Below are 18,358 nucleotides of genomic sequence, written 5' to 3' on the forward strand. Positions count from 1 at the left end.
AAACTTCTCCAGCTGGGCACCAGGACTGGGCTGGGGCTGGACTGGGCTAGGCTGGGGCTGTGAGGGTCCCACCTGTTCTCACCCCCATGCTTCCCCGGCCCTTCCTCCCTGTGACCTTCTCCAGAGCTGCCACAGCTGGAACCATTCTCCAAGCTGCCTTTCATCCCCAGTGCTCCCCCGCCCCCCAGTGGCCCCTGTAATTGTGGTCTTAGGCGGCGGCTGCGGGGGCTGGGGCTGGGCTGAGGGCCAGGGCCCAGGGCAGGGCCAGGGTGGGGACTAGGGGGTGCTGATAGGGGTTTGGCCATGGTGTGGGTCATTTGGGGCTGGGATCCCAGGGGCAGACAGTCTCTGGGCCTCACCTACATACATGCCAAGGCTCTGGAACGACACAGACCCTCCCCTCCCTTCACTGAGAAGTGCTCTGACTTGGGCACTCCTAGACCCTCCTGACACCAGGGCAGAGCCATGTCCGAGTGCAAGCCTCAGTATCACTATTTGCCTCCTGAGTTTTTTTTTTTTTTTTTTTTTAAGAAAAGGTTTTCTCTGTCTCCTTTGCACCTCTGTATTTCACGGACAGTGGAGGTGGGGAAGCAAAGAGACCCCCCTCATCAGAGAGATGCCAAAGGAAACTAAATCAGCTCCTCAAGCAGGTCAGCAGCATTTCCCAAAAGGAGTCCCCACCAGAATCACTGGGGATGCTAGCTAGAAAGACAGACACCCAGGCCTTTCCCTGGAAAGGCTGATTCAACTTCATGGGGCCTGGAATCCGCATTCCCACAATGGCCCACCCCAGGGGATACTTGTGCTGCATCAAGCGTGGGAAATGCTAGTGTGAGTGCATGATGGGGAATAAGGACATCTATAAGCTGATTATGAATCCCTTCCCTGTGTCACGTTCCTAATTCTTTCTGGGCCTCAGTTTCCCCAAAAGCCAATGAGAACATGACTCTTCAGCTTGCTGGTGTCCTCTCTCATCCTGGGCTGGTGCCTGTCTCCTGTCTTGAGTCTGGTCCCACCCTTACCCTTACCGCTTACCCTTCCCAAATGCTAGTCCCAAGCTGTCCCCGTTTCTGCAGCATGGTGGGGAGAGTGGGGAGGGCAGGGGGCAGCTGGGGTCAAATAAGGCTCTAGCTGACGCAGTCTGCTTGCTGCCCCTGGCTGTTTTCCTGCAGTCCAGCCAGACTGCTCCCCCCCACTGCCCCACCCCCACCCCCAGCAGCCTCAAGCCCTTAATTCCTGACAGCTGCGGTGGCTGCCGGCAGAGATGAGGGGGAAAGGAGGGGGGAGTATGCCGTCAGCCTGCTGTTGCTCAGGCCGCCCCCACCACCTGACAGTCTGGGGACAAGGAGGGCCCCACCCCCTCCTTCAATTCCCCAGGGATGGGCAATTCCAGGAATGGGCCCTTTTTTGTCTCTGAGCCCAGAGGCTCCCATAGTTTTGTTCCTAAGCCAGCAGGGGCTCTCTTCAGAGAGAGGGGCATGTTTGTGTAAAGGCTTGTGCCCATTTTACAGAGGAGGATGCCAAGGGCACAGGGCAGGAGCAGGATCCACTACCAGGACCCAGGCTAGCACCAGAAACAGAAGGCAGAGCTGCCTTTCCCCTGCCCTCTGGCTCTCAGGCCCTTGCTTGGGCCCAGCACACTTGCACTATATCGAGGAGGGGCCTAGTGTTCAGCTGGGGTGGAGGGACAGGAAGATCTCAGCGAGAAGTAGACCTGAGCCAGGAGGCTGGTATTAGGGAGCTCCTAGAGGACCATGTGCAGGTGGGGCCAGGGAGGGCCAGGACAAGACTGAGAGTATCTGCGGGCACAGGCAGGTAACACTCAGTGTTGGGGCGGCAGCTGCTGCGCTGGGAATCAGGAGAGCTGCGTTCGGTTCTTGGTCTTCCGCTGATTTGCTGTGTGACCTCTTTGAGCCTCGATATTTTCTTGTGAAATAAAGGGGAGCTAAATAAACTATCTCAACGGCCACTTATAGGGTTAAAAGTCTCTCTAACGCCTCCTCCCAGGGCGTGCCACCCAGGGCGCTCCTACGCAAGCATTTTCTGGGGGCCTGACACTGCTGCCTCCCGGGGCTCACTGAGGAGACAAGGTGGTCCCCATGAGCCGCATTCCGCAAAGGGGCAGAGGAGGTCTCCGCGAGCAGGAGGAGCAGGCACCTGTTTAAGGTCACACAGCAAAGGGGAGAAGAAGCCAGAGGCTGCCAAACTCCTCTGCAGGAGCCCACACCTGCCTCACACCAGGCAGGCCTGGGGGAAGTCCCTCCTCTGGCGGAGGAGGCGAAACACAGAGGCCAGCCCCTCCCCTCCAGCGCCTGCAGATGTGTGTGTTGGGGTGGGATGGGGGCGCTCCCCAACAGCTGCGTCTCTGCCAGGCACACACACCTCGCGGTAACACATATCCCCCACACAACCCAGAGCGCTCCACACACAGGCATCTTCCTGTGCACGCGCGCACAGACTCCAACACCTTTCCCTCTCTTGCCCTCAGCAGGGACGCTCCCACCCCCAGTCCCCAGCGGACGCAGTGGCCTCGGGACTCGTACACGCCTCCACGCCCCGCCGCGTGACGTCACGTGGGGTAGAGCCCTGAGACACTAAATGGGGGGGTGGGAGGAGGAAAGGGAAGGCGGCAGAGCTCCCCGAGCCGGGACAGTCACTTACTCTCCAGGCAGTGGGACCCGACACAGACAGCGCCGCCCCCGCCAGCCAGCCTCGCACGCCCTCGGAAGCGCAGGCTCCCGGCGCTGCGCTGGAGGGCTCCCCGGCACCCCAGCCTCCCGTCCCCAGCCCGCTGCACCTCCGGGCCCCCCTTACCCTTGAGAGGCACCGGGAGTTGTCGCGGGGGGGCCTCGGGAAATTCCCCGGACCCCTGTGCCAGGAGGTGCCCGGTTCGCCCGCTCTTCACCCCCCGCCCCCCCCGAGGGCGGTGCCCGGGGGTGCTGCCCCATGGAGCGGGGAGGCGGGCGCCGTCTGCTCCGGGAGCCCTGACCCGAGTCGGAGCTGTGTGTCGCAGCCGCCCCGACCCCCCGCCGATCATGCGCCGGCACCCCTGGCTCTCCAGTCCCACCGGGCTGTGAGCCCCCCACTCCCAGCCCGTCAGGGCCTGCGCGCCATGGGCAGCGCCCACCCTCGCCCCTGGCTGCGGCTCCGACCCCAGCCCCAGCCGCGGCCAGCGCTCTGGGTGCTCCTGTTCTTCCTACTGCTGCTGGCTGCTGCCATGCCCAGGTGAGCCCTCACCTCATGCTCCGCCCTCCTAGAGAGTTGGGACCCCGGGCCGGCAGGGGCCTCTGATGCTCTTGCTGGGGTAGAGGACCCTGGAAGAAGGGAGGGACAGGGTCATAGGAAAGTGCTGGTGCCCAACCAAAGGCAGTGAGCTCCCTCATAGGAGGGGGTTGGACTGGTGACAGGATAAGGGCAGTCCAGGGAGGCGAGGCTGTGCCCAGGAGCATGATGGCAACTAGGAGGGGAGGTGTGTTTGCGGGGGAGCAAGTGCCAGTCTGGAGTTCCTGCCCTGTTGGGGGAATGCAGCCTCACCCCAGGAGTAAGCACAAGCTGCCTCACTCCCTGCAGCTCAGCCCCAGGTAGGGGCAGGGGTTGGGAGGCTGGAAGGGGGTAGCCCAGGTGGGGTCAGTGAGAGACTGCAGCTGCAAGAGCTGTGTGTGTGTGTGTGTGTGTGTGTGTTCAATCGAGCCCAGGATCCCAGCAAACTGTGTTGGTAAACAGCAGTTTGTATGTGTGCCCATGTGTGCCATGTGAGAGCTCATGGGTCAATGTATGTTAAGATGAACACATGTGTAAATGGGAGTGTCTTTGACTGTGTCTGTGTCTGTAATTGTATCTGATAAAGCGTGCATGTGCGTAAGTGTGCTGGGGTTGGGTTAGTGTGTCCACCACAATGTGTGCAGAAGTGTGTCTATGTGAATGTGACTGGAACATATCTGTGGGAGTGGGCTCCTGGGGAACCCTGTGTGTATGGGCATCTATGCCTGGGGATGTGCATAGGAAATACTGTGGCCACAAGCATGGTGGATGTGTGTGCATTTGCATGTTTACCTGTGCGGGTGTGCAGCTAGCTGAGTGAGTTGCATTGGGCAGGATGATTGTGAGGAGGTCAAGGAGAGAGGAATGTGTAGGAGTGTACTGATGGGCCCAACCTTCAGAAGCAGAGGTTGGAAGAGGGAGTGATTACGGCCTTTGGGACAGAGTGTGTTGTTAGATGGGGCTCTCCTGGTCCCCCCGAAACACATACCCACTCCATCCCATATGTCTGCAGGTCAGCACCCAATGACATTCTGGACCTCCGCCTCCCCCCGGAGCCCGTGCTCAATGCCAACACAGTGTGCCTAACATTGCCAGGCCTGAGCCGGCGGCAGACGGAAGTATGTGTGCGTCACCCTGATGTGGCTGCCTCAGCCATACAGGGCATCCAGATCGCCATCCACGAATGCCAACACCAATTCAGGGACCAGCGCTGGAACTGCTCAAGCCTGGAGACTCGCAACAAGATCCCCTATGAGAGTCCCATCTTCAGCAGAGGTAGCTGCCCCTCACCCCTGCCCCTGCCCCTGCCTGCCCCATCCAGCATCTCCACCTCAGAATCTATTACCAGCCATTTCTAACCCACTGCCTCAAGCTGGCATCCTCCCATCCCCACACGCCCATCTGTTGGCTGTGCTGCTCTCCTTCCTCTTTCTGGTCTCAGGCCATGGAGGCAGAGAAATGGGGCAAATGTGTCTCCAGACTGGGCTGTGTAGGCTGACGGTGGCAGATTCCATGCCTGAGAACTGGACTCCTGGGTCATCCTGCCCTATCACTGACACTGCATATCTCAAACCCAGGAAATATCTGTACCTGTCGCTTGCCTCTACTTACCCTCTACTTAGTAAACCACATTTAGGATGAGGAGCCCATGAGGAAGAACCCAGAATCAGCATGAGGAGGGGTTGAGGACTTTGCCCAATTGTGCAGGTGGAGGCAGCCTGGACAGGTAAAAAGTCTGCCCTTCTGCAGAAGCTCTTCCCAGCGGGGGACACCACCAGCCTGTGTGTCATCCCTGCTGCCTCTGGAAAACCCTCTCTGAATCAGAGGTGCTGGGTGTGTGTGTGCCTGTGTGCAGTGGCTCCTGCCAGCAGGCCTGGTAGTCCTGTCAACTCCTCTTCCCCTAACAGCTCAGAGAAGCCGCAGTCCATTCCCTGTCCTTCCTCCCCGACTTCTGGGTGACCCACCCTGACAATCCCAGAGTGGCTTGGGCTGGGGATGGCAGGAGGTTTTGTCACTCACTTCTGCTCACACCCACCTCCTGGTCTGGTATCCCAGGCCTTGACTCATATCTTTTGGGAAGGATGGGGGCCCTGCCTCTGGGATGGGCCTAGCTGGGTATCTATCTCTCCTCTCAGTGGCTTGTGTGGGACATTGTGGGCACCCTGTAGCCCTAGCTCCTTAGGTCTTGTCCAATTTGCAGTGGAGGTGGAGTGGGAGGGGTACACATACACCTTGTAGCCTTGGGACTTGAGGCTTCTTGGGGAGTCAGGCTGTATCTCAAATTCGGAAAACCCAGAAAGCCGCGGCCCTTCCCTTTTCACCAGGACCCCTGCTTGCATCCCCTGGGCCCCCAAGTCAGGGGCCACCCCAGCCTCCACCAGCCCAGCCCCAGGCCGCCCGCCCCGCCCCGCCCCGCCCCGCCCCGCCCCCGCGCGCTCCCTCCTCCCTCCCCCGCGCGCCCCGGGCGCTGTTTCTACCCGGCCGAGCCCAGCCCGACGCGTGTGGCGGCATGCAGCCGCGAACTAATCCCCGCGGGCCGCGGCAGACGGCTCCCGGCCCCAGCCGCGCCGCTCTCAGAGGGCAACCCCCTCCCTGCCCCGCTCTCCCGCCCCCTCCCGCCCCGCCGCAGCCCGGGCCCCTCCAGCCTTCCAGAAGCTGCTGCCCGGGACCCCCAGGTCCTGCCCAGCTCCGGCCGCACGCTCCTCCCTGTCCCGCCGCCTGCGCGCCGACACGAAGTGACAGGCCTCTGCACCATTCATGCCCCGGCTGGGCCGGGCCGGCGCTCACCGCCGCCGCGCGCCCGCTCCTACCCTCGGGTTTCTAGGTCGCCCGCGCTCCCCGCAGCCGCGTTTCCCTCCGGGGCCCTCGGGTACCCCATGAGGACTCCGTAGCCCTGGCTTTGGTTTCTGCCCGCTGGGGACTGGGATAGGGGCGGAGGTTCTCACTTCTGCCGCTGCGGGTGAGGCAAAGCAAGCTCTGCATCCCTCTCCTCGGCCTTGGTGTCCCCTCTGTCCTCCTGTTCCCTCTAGACCGAGTGAATCCAGGTGCCCTGAGTGGCTCGCTGGGTCAGGCCCGCGCGGCCTGCTGGAGGACCTTGGGGTCTTTGAAGCCTGGGGGAGAGTTCAGAGCGGCAGAACAGCGCAGGGCTGGCTGGGTGCCAGGCGCTCCCGGGTTCACCTGCAGTTTAATAAGCGCGAGGTGAGCTGGGGGGACGGGTGGAGGGGGGAGGTTAGGGCTGGAGGGGGACGACTTGCCGGGGCTAGCCAGGGCAGGGAGGTGCTCAGCATGGGGAGGGAGTGGGACAGTGGCTGGGCACTTTCCCTTGGCCTCAGGACACTGGCCTACCTCTGTGGCTTCCGCTCCCCAGCTCCCTATCAACGCCCCTCATTGCCACACCTCACACCTCATTTCTACCTCTGCTTCTACCTTCTACCTTCTGCCTTCTACTTCTCAGAAGGGACTCTGGGCTTCTGGAAATAAATCTGCCAATCCTCTCCTCCACTGGCCACCACTGCACCCCTGACTCCACCTGCAGGTTCATCCTCCTGGGGGGCAGTCATTTCCCAGTCCATCTTGTCCCATCTTCTGGAGGACTAGACAAATTGGAATCCCGTGAAGCCACTCACGGTGACAACCAGCCCCTGGTCTACTTCCTTCCACCAGGAATCTCCTTTCTTTCCAAGTTATGGGTGTCCATTGTGTGGGGTCAGGTGACCTCCGTTTCCTCCAAGTGGAATATCTGGGTGCTGACCCCTTTTCTGACCCATGTTATCAATGGGTTAGGATCCTCTTAAATGTGGATTCTGCCATGTTTAAACTTCAGACACTGATTGGGTTGGGGTCCTGGGTCCCTTGGGCCTTCTTTAATGCTGTTACTATCATCTAATTGTCCTGACACCTTCTCTGAAATGAGCTGGGCTGGAGGGATGGGGTTTTGATAAAGGGAGGGGGAAGAGGGCTTGAGCATCTGAAGTGGACAAGCCTGAGAAGGTGAGGCATGCAATAGGGCTTTGCCCAGCCAAGGAGAGGGGATGGGGGGTGCTGGAGCCTAGGCCATGGGGGACAGGGACAGGGGCCTCCCGTGGGAATAGAGAGGGTCAGAAAAAGCTGTGGGAGGGCACCAAGCCCATGCTAGCTGCTTCACCTAGTCCAGAAGCAGTAATGACCTTAGTGCCAATGGCACTGGTAGCCCTAGCTTTTTGTGCTAAGAACCTAGATGGTTGGTTCCTGGGCTGGGTACTGGGCAGAACATCTGGTAGAGGGGAGTGAATCACTGTGAGGAACAGAGAACCCCTTCTTCTCTCACTGTGGACATGAGGACAGGAGGGAGATTTGAGGAGGGGGCTGCTGGGAGCTGGGCTCAGCACTGGAGTGAGAGGGGAGGAGAGGTCAGGGAGAGGCTTGATGGAGGGAAATGTGGTAGATTCACACAGCAAGCCCTGGGAACTCCCACACAGTTTAGGTACTGTCTTCCCTAAGGCCCAGACCCATCTGGAATGGATGGAAAGAGAGGGCATGAGGCCCTGCAGCCGTGCTCCCAGCCCAGGGGAAGCCAGCAGTGTGGGTTTCCAGGCTCTGCTCTCCACAGCCCTGGCCCATTTTTCTCCCACCTCCTTTTTACATTTATCCTCTTGGTTTTATGCCTAGGCCTCCAGGGATTGGGGTGGTGCTTAGATGGGGAAACCAAGGCATGGGCACTCATATCCCAGGATCACCTAAGGTTCAATTATTCTAATGATACCCAATTAATTAGCCAACATATACTAAGCACCTGCTGTGTGTAAGGCACTGCTCTACAGCATTTTATCCATGCTTTAGGACCCTCAAACAGTCCCCATGTGGTAGGTCCTATTATTATTATAATTGTACAAATGAAGCTAAGAGAATCTGGATAACTTGCCATTAGTCACAGCTTGAAAGTGAGCCATAGATCTAGGAGTCAAATGCAGGCCAGCTGACTTTAAAGTTTGCACCCAATCCCCTTCTGTACTATCTCCCAAGTTGGAAGGCCAACACTAAGTCCCACTGTGTACCCAGAGAGGTGAGCTGGTGCAATGGGGGAGCATGCCAAGAAAGGAAACTGATATGCATACGTGCGCGTGCGCACACACACACACCAAACACCTACTCCTGTTTTTGCATATGTGTGGCTCCATTCAGTGTCATGCCTAAATGTTCCCACATGCACACTAGTCTCTCTCTCTCTGCCCAGGCACATGAACAATGCACAGATTATTTGCATGGAGAGAATGGAGACCAGACCTCTCCCCTTCCCTCCCTCTTTGACTTGAATGGGTAGGGCTCAAGCTTCTCTAACCCCTTCTAGTTCCCATTGGCTCCTGAATCCTCTCTCCTCCACCCTCCCCTACCCTACAAACCTCCTCCCCCAGCCCCTTCCCAGCCGTTGGCTGCTGTGGCCTGTAGCAGCAGCTGACTCCACTTAGATGCTGGCAGTCCCTGTCCCAGATCAAAGGCAGGGCGGCTAATTGTGTGTCTTAACGAGACGCCCCCCACCGCCCCCCACCACCACCTCCCTGCTCCGGGCAGCCCAGCTGGCCATGGCCCCACCCGCTCCCCCTCCAGCTGGCCAGATGGCACAGTGCCTGTGTCTGCCCCAGACAGTTGGGGCCAGAACCGAAACTGGGGCCCTGAACAGGAGCTGGGGGCAGACCCAGTGGGCTGGGCTTCTATGAGGCCTGGATACTTGCAGCAGAGGGTGGCCACACAGGCCCTGCCTTGCCACCTCTGCACGTGGCTATGACAGCTGTCAGAGGCCACAGGGTGGTGTAGGGAAGGTGTCTTTAGCTGCATGGGGTAGGGGTGTTCTCTGCAGCAGTGGGGTACATTTCTCCAGTTTCCTCAGGCTTACCCTTAAATGTGACAGGGCCTAGAAGATGGTGGTTGGCCCTGTACACATCCCTGGACCAGCCTCATCCTCTTTCCTGGTGCCATGCACAGACAAGTCAATAGGAACTAGAAACTGAGCTACCTGGGTTTCTTTCTCAGAAGCAGGACTCCCTTGGAGTCACATGTCCTACAACAGAAAGATGCCAGACCTGGGAGCTGGGAGAGCTGGGTCTGGATGCAGCTCCATAACCTCTGTGACCCGTGTTTTCTCCTTTTGCATAATGTGTATGTGTTTGGTAGTGGTGGCAGTGTGTGTGTGGGGGTGATTTCTGAGGCCTGGGCTGCCTCTGGAGGTCTGAGTATTGCCATTGTGTCCTAGGAGCAGGCTGATGACTCCCCGGCAATAAGAGAAGTGCTCGGAGTTCCACAGATAAAAGGCAAGGGATAAATGCAGGGTGTGCTTCCCAGGAGCTTGGTTCCATCCTCCTTCCCGTTAGGTTCCACTTCCCCAGGGCAGTTTCTGCTCCTCTGCAGCTCCTGCTAATTCCCAGCATCCCCATAGAAGGTTCCAGCCCCATCCCCAGCCCCTCTTCTCTGCTCATAGCTGAGCTCCTTATGGAAAAATGTACTGAGATGCCATGAGCTGGAAAGAGAGAGGGACAGTCTGCTTCATAGGCATCTGGTGGACCAAGTGACCTATTCTAAAATGGGTCATGAGCTGCTGGGCTTTGTCCCTGATCAGGGTGAAGCAAAAAACAATGGCCCAAAAAATGCAGCAGGAGTGAGTGAGGTCAGATAGCAGAAAGAACTTCTCAACAATAGCTTATGTTTCAGTAATACTTCCTCGATTAGTAAGGTACTATTCTAAGCACTTTAAAATTACCAATTCATTTAATTCTTGGAACAACAATGAGGCAGATAATAGCTCTATTTTATAGATGAGGAAACTGAGGCACAGGGAGGTTAAATCACTTGGCCAAGGTCACATAGCTATTAGCAGCTAGTAAGTGGAAGAGCCAAGATTTGAAGTAAACTGGTTTCAGGAATTAGTTCTTAACTACTAAACAGTTTGTTCTGTTTCTTTCTGTTATTTTTTGTTTTTTTGTTTTTTGTTTTTGTTTTTGGTTTTTTTGTTTGTTTTGGCAGGAAGGGGAGGACAGGGCTCTGTGATGCAGTGGATGAGGATTAAGGTGGGATTGGCCTAGGCCTCTGGCTTCTCTTGCTGCCTGCCCTCTCTCTGGTGTGCGGAGGCTGGTCGGAGACTTGTACCAGAACTTGTTCCTAGCTGGTCCATTCTCAGATGCAGAATAAGCAAAAGATAGCTTGCATGTCTGAGAATGGGACCCTCCTTTGCAAGTAGGCCTCCCCCTGCCACAGGTCCAGGTGTTTCCAGAGAATGGCTCAGGTTGGAGCACCAAGAAGGAAGGCAGTGTGGACAAGCCAGTGGCCAGGCCGGCCCAGCCGCGGCCCCCAAGAGTGGCTTGGTCAGGGAAAATCTGTGCCTCCTGAACATCTGGTGGAAGGTATCTGCCTCAGCTTGCCTTTCCTTCTCCATGTTCAACACTACTACATGCCAGACCCCACGCAGGACCCTGGGCTTCCCTCTAGCGTACCTCCAACAGCCTCTGCAGCTGACCTGGGTGGGTCACAGGCAAGGTGGCTGGGTAGCGCCCATTTCTGAGTGGCTTTCAGGGATGTCCTGTGGACAAGGAAGGGGAAGCTCTGGTGACCCATTTCTTTGCCTCTGGAGTCTGGTCATTAGGGAGGATCCTATGCTATGCCTAAGATGGGCACGCACCCAGCAGGCTATCTTGGGGCAGGGAGCATTAGGAGGTGACCATCTCCTCTTACTTACTCTGCTGCCCATTGACATCTCCTAAGGCCTGGAATTTCATCATTGACAATTTATTCTTTTTTTTCCAAAATTGTGTACATTTTATTTTATGAAATATCATTTTATTTATTTATTTATTTATTTATTTATTTCAATAGGTTTTTGGGGAAGAGATGGTGTTTGGTTACATGAATAAGTTCTTTAGTGGTGATTTCTGAGATTTTGGTGCACCCATCACCCAAGCAGTGTACACTGCACCCAATGTGTAGTCTTTGATCTGTCACCTCACACCCACCCTTTCCCCAAGTCCCCAAAGTCCATTGTGTCATTCTTATGCCTTTGCATCCTCATAGCTTAGCTCCCACTTATAAGTGAGAACATACAATGTTTGGTTTTCCATTCCTGAGTTACTTCACTTAAAATAATAGTCTCAAATTCCATCCAGGTTGCTGTGAATGCCATTATTTTGTTCCTTTTTACGGCTGAGGAGTATTCCATGGCATATGTATACTGCAATTTCTTTATCCACTTGTTGGTTGATGGGCATTTGGGCTGGTACCATATTTTTGCAATTACAAATTGTGCTGCTATAAACATGCGTGTGCAAGTATCTTTTTTGTATAATGACTTCTTTTCCTCTGGGTAGATACCCAGTAGTGGGATTACTGGATCAAATGGTAGTTCTACTTTTAGTTCTTTGAGGAATCTCCACACTGTTTTCCATAGTGGTTGTACTAGTTTACATTCCCACCAGCAACATCACTGGCAACGAATTCTTTAGGTTAAATGTTGCCCTCATTCTGTGGGCTTATTTTACAATTGCAGATACCACCGTGAGAGGTAATAGATTAAGTCCCTGATTGTAAAAAGAATGTGTTTACCAGATACTTTCTGCTCTACAGTAGAGATGTAGACACACAAATTCTGAGTTTGCTAAAGGTGATGTTAAAGAACAGGAGAAGGGCATACAAAAAGCAGAGGGCTATTGGGAAGCCTCCCTCCCACCCCACCAGGTTCTGTGTGCAGAAGAACTGGCTTCTGGCATGATTTCTGCCCTTCTTTGACTCTGTGTCCTTGTGCCAGACTCTCCTGCATACTGGGCTTCAGTTTCTCCTTGGAATGATGAGAAAGGTGGGCTGAAGAATGGGGTGTCAAGGCCCCTCCAGAGTCCATGTGTTCTGGGTCTTTAACCACAGGTTTCCGAGAGAGCGCTTTTGCCTACGCCATCGCGGCAGCTGGTGTGGTGCACGCCGTGTCCAATGCGTGTGCCCTGGGCAAACTGAAGGCCTGTGGCTGTGATGCGTCCCGGCGAGGGGACGAGGAGGCCTTCCGAAGGAAGCTGCACCGCTTACAACTGGACGCACTGCAGCGTGGTAAGGGCCTGAGCCATGGGGTCCCGGAACACCCAGCCCTGCCCACAGCCAGCCCAGGCCTGCAGGACTCCTGGGAGTGGGGTGGCTGCAGCCCCGACATGGGCTTCGGGGAACGCTTCTCTAAGGACTTTCTGGACTCCCGGGAGCCTCACAGAGACATCCACGCGAGAATGAGGCTTCACAACAACCGAGTTGGGAGGCAGGTGAGAGCCCCACCCCAGGGTCTGCTTCAAATCTCTTTGTCTAGGGCCTACCCCTTGCCCGGGCCTACCTCTCTTCTGAGGACCACGTTGCTCCCGCATGTCACACCTTGGCAATCTTCTCATTGACCCTGTCTAATTCAACAAACATGCACTGAATATGCACTGTGCACCAGGCACTGGACTAGGCCTGGGGATACAGGGCAGAAACAAGCCCTGTTGCCCTGGATCAGCATTCCACCTGCTGAGCAACCTGCTTCTCCTACTTCCTCGGGTGATCACCCAGGAGAAAGGACAGGGGTGCAGTCAGGACTTCAGGAGTCTAGGCCTGGAGCTCCCATCTGACTCCTCCCCTATAGAGTGAGAAGGTTGAGCTTGATCATCCCTAAGGTTCCCCCCAATGCTAATGTTCCATGATCCAGTGATCTCCTCTCCCAGCCTTTCTGTGAAGTGTAGAATGAGGGATTCCTGCAAAGGAAGGGGTGTAAGTGAAGTTCCTAGGGGCCACTGGGGAACTGTGTTATGGTGCCTTCTTCCTTTATCCTCTGTCCTCAAATGCTCCTACTACCTCAAAGGTCATTCATTAAAAATAAATTAAATACATACACACATACATAAAAAAGCAGCAGAAGAAAGGAAAGTGGTAATAGCCTGCATTTATTGAGTGCTTACTATGTGTTAGGCACTCTCCTGAGCATTTTCCTACATATTAACCTATTTAATCCTTACAACTACCTATGAAGTGGGCACTGTTATTAACCTTATGTTGAGATATGGAAACTGAGGCACGGATTGACCAAGAAGCTTGCCCAAAATGATGCAACTAGTGAGAAGGTGGTCCAGGCAGGATTCATCCCCAGGCAGTTGACCTTTGAGCCTGTGCTCTTTTGTTCTACAGCGTTGAGTCCACATTCTGATGCCCTGTTGGCTCTCATGGTAGCTCAGCACTGTCCTTTCCTGAGCATTCCATCTCCATCATCCCTTCTCTTAACTCTGCCCAGCCTGTTGAGGCCTTTTACCTGGCTTCCTCTCACTCTGGCTGGCACCTTCTCCATCTCACTCTCCTTTCTCTTGGCCTCTTAGCCCACGATGGGTCATCTTCCTGCACAAAGCTGATTCAGCAATTCCCATCTTGACTTAGAGGCGGGGTAAACTGAGGCACACACCCTTGGGTCTTGTCCAGCTCCCACCCAGCCTGCCCTGTACAGCTCTTTTCCCAAGCTTCACCGCCATCCCAGCCCATACCAACGGTGCCTCCTCCTCCTCCTCCTCGTTAAACTGGTTAATTAATGGCTGCTGCCCGTGGGAAGCAGATGTTCTGGAGCTGTTGGCCTGGGGAGGCATTGGTCTGGTTCCCACGTGGTGCTGACAGCACAGGCTGCGCATGCACGCTGTGGAGCCCTTTCAGACCTCGAGGGGAAGGCGCCCTCTCTTATGGCCCTACTGCCCAAGTTTAAGGGCCCTGGATCATTGCCGTCCCTGTCTCAGGGTGTGTTTTCGGAGTGGACTGAGGGAAAGGAAGGGATGTGGCCAACTTCTTACGGGGTTTCTGGTGAAAATGTCGAAGGGTTCTTAGTGAGGAGACTCTAGAGCAGGTTGTGAGCTGGGTTGGGGGCGGCTAGGTTGCGTTCCCATAACCACCTCCCTTGGAGGCCTGAGAGCTTCTCCACTTTCACTGAGCAGGAGAGCCTGGCTCTCTCCGGTTCCGTTCTGTATTCAGGTAGAGCTTTGGCCCCTGCTGGCGCTGACTTTTCCTAGGAGGAACCAGGGGTCTCAGCATAGTGCAGAATGAGCCCCAGGCAGCATAATCGGGGGCAGTTTCCCCAGCACTTGTCCCCCTCCTTTGGCTCTCTACAAAGAGATGTAGGGGGAGCGGGAGGGAGAAGGACTGAGAGGGGGACCAAGGCTTTCTGAAACTCACTGAACGCCCCCCACCCACCCCACCACACACACACACATACAAACACACACACACACATACACACACACACACACACACACACACACACACACACAGAGCCTGGAGCGAGATACAGCGGGGCCAGCACCCTCCTGCTCCTGGCCCCTACCCCAGGGGTGGCAGGAGAGGGAATTTCCCTGCCTATTTGGGATCCCCCTTCAGGAAGCAAGAGCCTCCAGCCCCAAGGGCCCCCTGCAGCTGCTGGAAAGGCGGGCAGGAGAGGAGGGGAGCCGGAAGGTGGGAATTCCCCCGGGGCCTGGCCTGGCGGGAGGTGGGTGGGAGAGGCAGAGGCAGAAGAGCAAGTACAGAAGTTCTTCTGACTGCCTGGTTGTGGGACCCTCGCTCCGGGCCTCAGCGTTTGCCTCTGTATAATGGGGGGTGGGTTTCAGAAGCAGGCCAGGCTAAGCGCTGGGAGGAGGGGAGTGGGGCTGGGCGCCGTGTCACCCCTCACGGTGCCTCCCTCCGCAGGCAGTGATGGAGAACATGCGGCGGAAGTGTAAGTGCCACGGCACGTCAGGCAGCTGCCAGCTCAAGACGTGCTGGCAGGTGACGCCCGAGTTCCGCACCGTGGGGGCGCTGCTGCGCAGCCGCTTCCACCGCGCCACGCTCATCCGGCCGCACAACCGCAACAGCGGCCAGCTGGAGCCGGGCCCAGCGGGGGCACCCTCGCCGGCTCCGGGCGCTCCCGGGCCGCGCCGACGGGCCAGCCCCGCCGACCTGGTCTACTTCGAAAAGTCGCCCGACTTCTGCGAGCGCGAGCCGCGCCTGGACTCGGCGGGCACCGTGGGCCGCCTGTGCAACAAGAGCAGCGCCGGCTCGGATGGCTGCGGCAGCATGTGCTGCGGCCGTGGCCACAACATCCTGCGCCAGACGCGCAGCGAGCGCTGCCACTGCCGCTTCCACTGGTGCTGCTTCGTGGTCTGCGAAGAGTGCCGCATCACCGAGTGGGTCAGCGTCTGCAAGTGAGCGGCCCGGGGTCCCCTGGGCCCTGATAGAGGTCCCTTCCTGGAGCCTGGCCCTCTGAGGCTTACGGTCTTGGCAAGGCAGCATCGCCTTGGCTCTTGAGAGAAGAGATTGGACCACATGATCTTATAGGAACCCCTCAGCTCTGAGGTCTGTGATCGCCGGACAGTCCAAGGCCTGTCTGAACCCCACCACTCACTTCTGTGGGCTCTAGGACTGACTGGGTTCTTCCTCCCTCCCCCAAGCCCAGACAGTTCAGTTGGGCTGGGGGTTGCTCCACACCCTAAAACAAGCCTCAGCCAGGCAACCCCTCAGTCTGTCTCCATCCTTTCACCCCTTCCCTGGAGATGGGAGGTGGGGAATGAATGGAAGCTGACGGGCAGACAGAGGAGGATTAAAAAAAAGAAATAGACATAACTGAGCTGAAGTAATTCCATAAAGGGCCCAGACAGCCTCCCCCACCATTCCCCTCATCATTCATTTAACAAATATTTATTTTGCACTCTCTTTGCGGCACTCTGGGGGTGGTGGGGTGCGTGGGGGTGGCAATGCGAGGCACTGGGGCCACAGATGTGAGTAAGCAAGACACAACACTTGTCCTCTTGGAGGTTACATTCTTGCTGGGGGGAGGCATGGGCAATAAACAAGTAAATATACAAACAAGGTCATTTCAGACAATGCTGCGTGCAGGCTGCTGGGTGTAGGGGGATTTATGGGGAGTGGGGCTCCTCAGACAAAGCCACTGTTTTTTCAGGGAAGGCCTCTGTGAGTTGTGATACCCATGCTGGGACCTGCACCATAAGCCATGCAAAGAGTATGGGGTAAGGGCATTCCAGGCAGAGGCCATGTGAAGGCAGAAAGTGTGAGCTGAGAAAGATCTCTGCCTGCTGGAGGAACAGCAAAGGGGCCATTGTGATTGCAGTGAAGAAATCAAGGGACAGACTAGCAGGAGAGGTGTTCAGAGGGTGGGCAAAGGTCACATCGTGTGTCTTTCTAAGCCAAAGTAAGGAGTTGGGGTTTTATTAAAGAGGAATGGGAACCTTGAGATCCTTAAGCAGGGGAGTGTCCTGGTCCAAGTCTCACATGGATCGCTGATGGGGAACTGGCTGAAGGGGGATGGGGTGACAGCTGGTAAGCTAGTGAGGAATAACAACCATCTTCTAAATCAGAGATGGGGCTTGGACTGGTTGGAAGCAGTGGGGATGTCGAGAAGGGCTCTGGTGCCAGAGCTCTAACCGCCCACCTTGTGCCTGAGCCCTCTGCCACAAGCCAGGACGAGTGGCCGTGCCCAGCAGCAACTGTCTGCAGAGACAGGAGGCACTCAGAGGAGTAATCCTGGGCAAGACCCAGCTCAGCCCAGCCCAGCGCCCCGGGGAGCAGGTGGGGCCAGGAGGCGCGGCTGGGAAAAGGGTGGCGGAGGAGGGCCCGGAGACTCACTGTCTGGATTCTGGTCTCTCTGAGTCCAGGCAGGGTATGTAAGTAAGGTGCAGGGGGCACATTCTTCCTGGGCCTCTTGTGCTCCCGGATCCCTATATCAGGGTGCTCCTTAGCAGGTCAGCAATCCTTCCCCACCCTCATGTCCCTATGAGGACACTGTTGAGCAGTTTGGGTCCAGTGTTGCACTCTCTTTGGCTCTAGGATCTGATGTTTTTCTGGAACAGACCCTCAAGGAGGAGGGCAGTGGAGAGGGGAGTGAGGTCAGGATCTCAGGGAAAGAACACTTTACCTACTGCATCCAGGCCTCTTGCTGCTCACACTTGAGGATCCTACTGGCTGCCTCAATTTACCCTAGAATAGCACCCCTCTTGATGAACCAGGCAAGGACGAAGACTTGTTCCTTTCCCCAATGATCAGCCAGCACAAATCCTCCATATTTTCCACCCCATCCATGTCTCCCTACCCCTGGGTAGAAGTGAGAAGGAAGTGGGGGCCTCTTAGTGATACACCCCAGTAGGCCCACCAGTTGGGAGATTTGCCTCCATGAGCTTGCCCCTCATCTCCTTCCCCTCCAAATGCCAGCAGCTCACAGGCATGCCTGTGGCAGTGGGGCCTTCCGAATGCTCAGCTCTGCTGCTTCTCTGGAGGACAGGGTTTCTTTCCCCATCCCCCAAAAGACAGCCCCACAGGCGGGCGGGTGAGAGTCCCCCAGGAGGAGGGGTAGGCAGGAGCAGCCAGACACACCTGCCTCATTCCTTTCCTCTTGATCACCTAGGAGAGAGCTGTGGGGGCTGGGTTTTCCACCCCCTTCCTCCCTCCCATCCCAGGGAGGAGGAGAGAAGAGGTGGGGGAAATGGAGGCCTGGGGTTTAGGGGGTGCTGCCATGCCCAGCAGTGTCCACTGCAACATTAGCCCTTGCCTAACGCTCCTCTGCCTTCAAGGCTTAAGGAGGACCGAGCTGGGGGAGGGGAGACTGAAGATGAGAGGTAGAGGATCAGGACTGGGATAAGAAGGTAGGAGCAGCCATGCTGCAGAGCATGTGTCGAATGCAGAGAGAGGGGTGGGTGGTTGGGTGGGGCAGGAGGCTGGACCCAGAGTTGTAGGGAGGGGACATGTTTTAATGACATAAGTCAAGGTGATCTGATATGTGTTAGCCTAACTTGTGAAGCCCAGAAGCTGACGAGTTCTGGGACCAAAGGTGATGCCCACGGTTGAAAGGGGGTGTATGGGACTTGATAAGGGACCTAAATTAGGAAAATGTGGAGGTGATGGAGAGTGGGAAAATGGGGCCCAAACGGCACTGAGCTTATGCATACTGGATGAAGGGTGTGACAGGGATCAATAAACTGACAGGAAATAGGGGAAATGGGCTGGAATAAAGTGGGAGGGTGCAGTTTCGACGGGAGGAAGAACTTGCCAACAGCCTGGGAAGGATCAGAGGTGAGACTTGGAAATGAGAACAGAAGGTGGGTAGAGATCATTC

At 56.4% G+C, this 18,358-nt stretch overlaps 1 protein-coding gene across 1 annotated transcript; it reads left to right on the forward strand.

Annotated features, from left to right (window-relative positions):
* The first annotated feature begins 2,281 nt into the window (after positions 1-2,281).
* On the forward strand, positions 2,282-16,098 carry WNT10A (Wnt family member 10A). Its single transcript, XM_024243527.3, has 4 exons — positions 2,282-3,225; positions 4,274-4,536; positions 12,139-12,518; positions 14,944-16,098. The coding sequence occupies exons 1-4, from the start codon at positions 3,113-3,115 to the stop codon at positions 15,439-15,441; spliced, it is 1,254 nt and encodes a 417-aa protein (XP_024099295.1). The 5' UTR covers positions 2,282-3,112; the 3' UTR covers positions 15,442-16,098.
* The last annotated feature ends 2,260 nt before the right edge of the window (positions 16,099-18,358 follow it).

This window comes from Pongo abelii, chromosome 11 (assembly GCF_028885655.2).
Source record: "Pongo abelii isolate AG06213 chromosome 11, NHGRI_mPonAbe1-v2.0_pri, whole genome shotgun sequence".
Lineage (NCBI taxonomy): Eukaryota > Metazoa > Chordata > Mammalia > Primates > Hominidae > Pongo > Pongo abelii.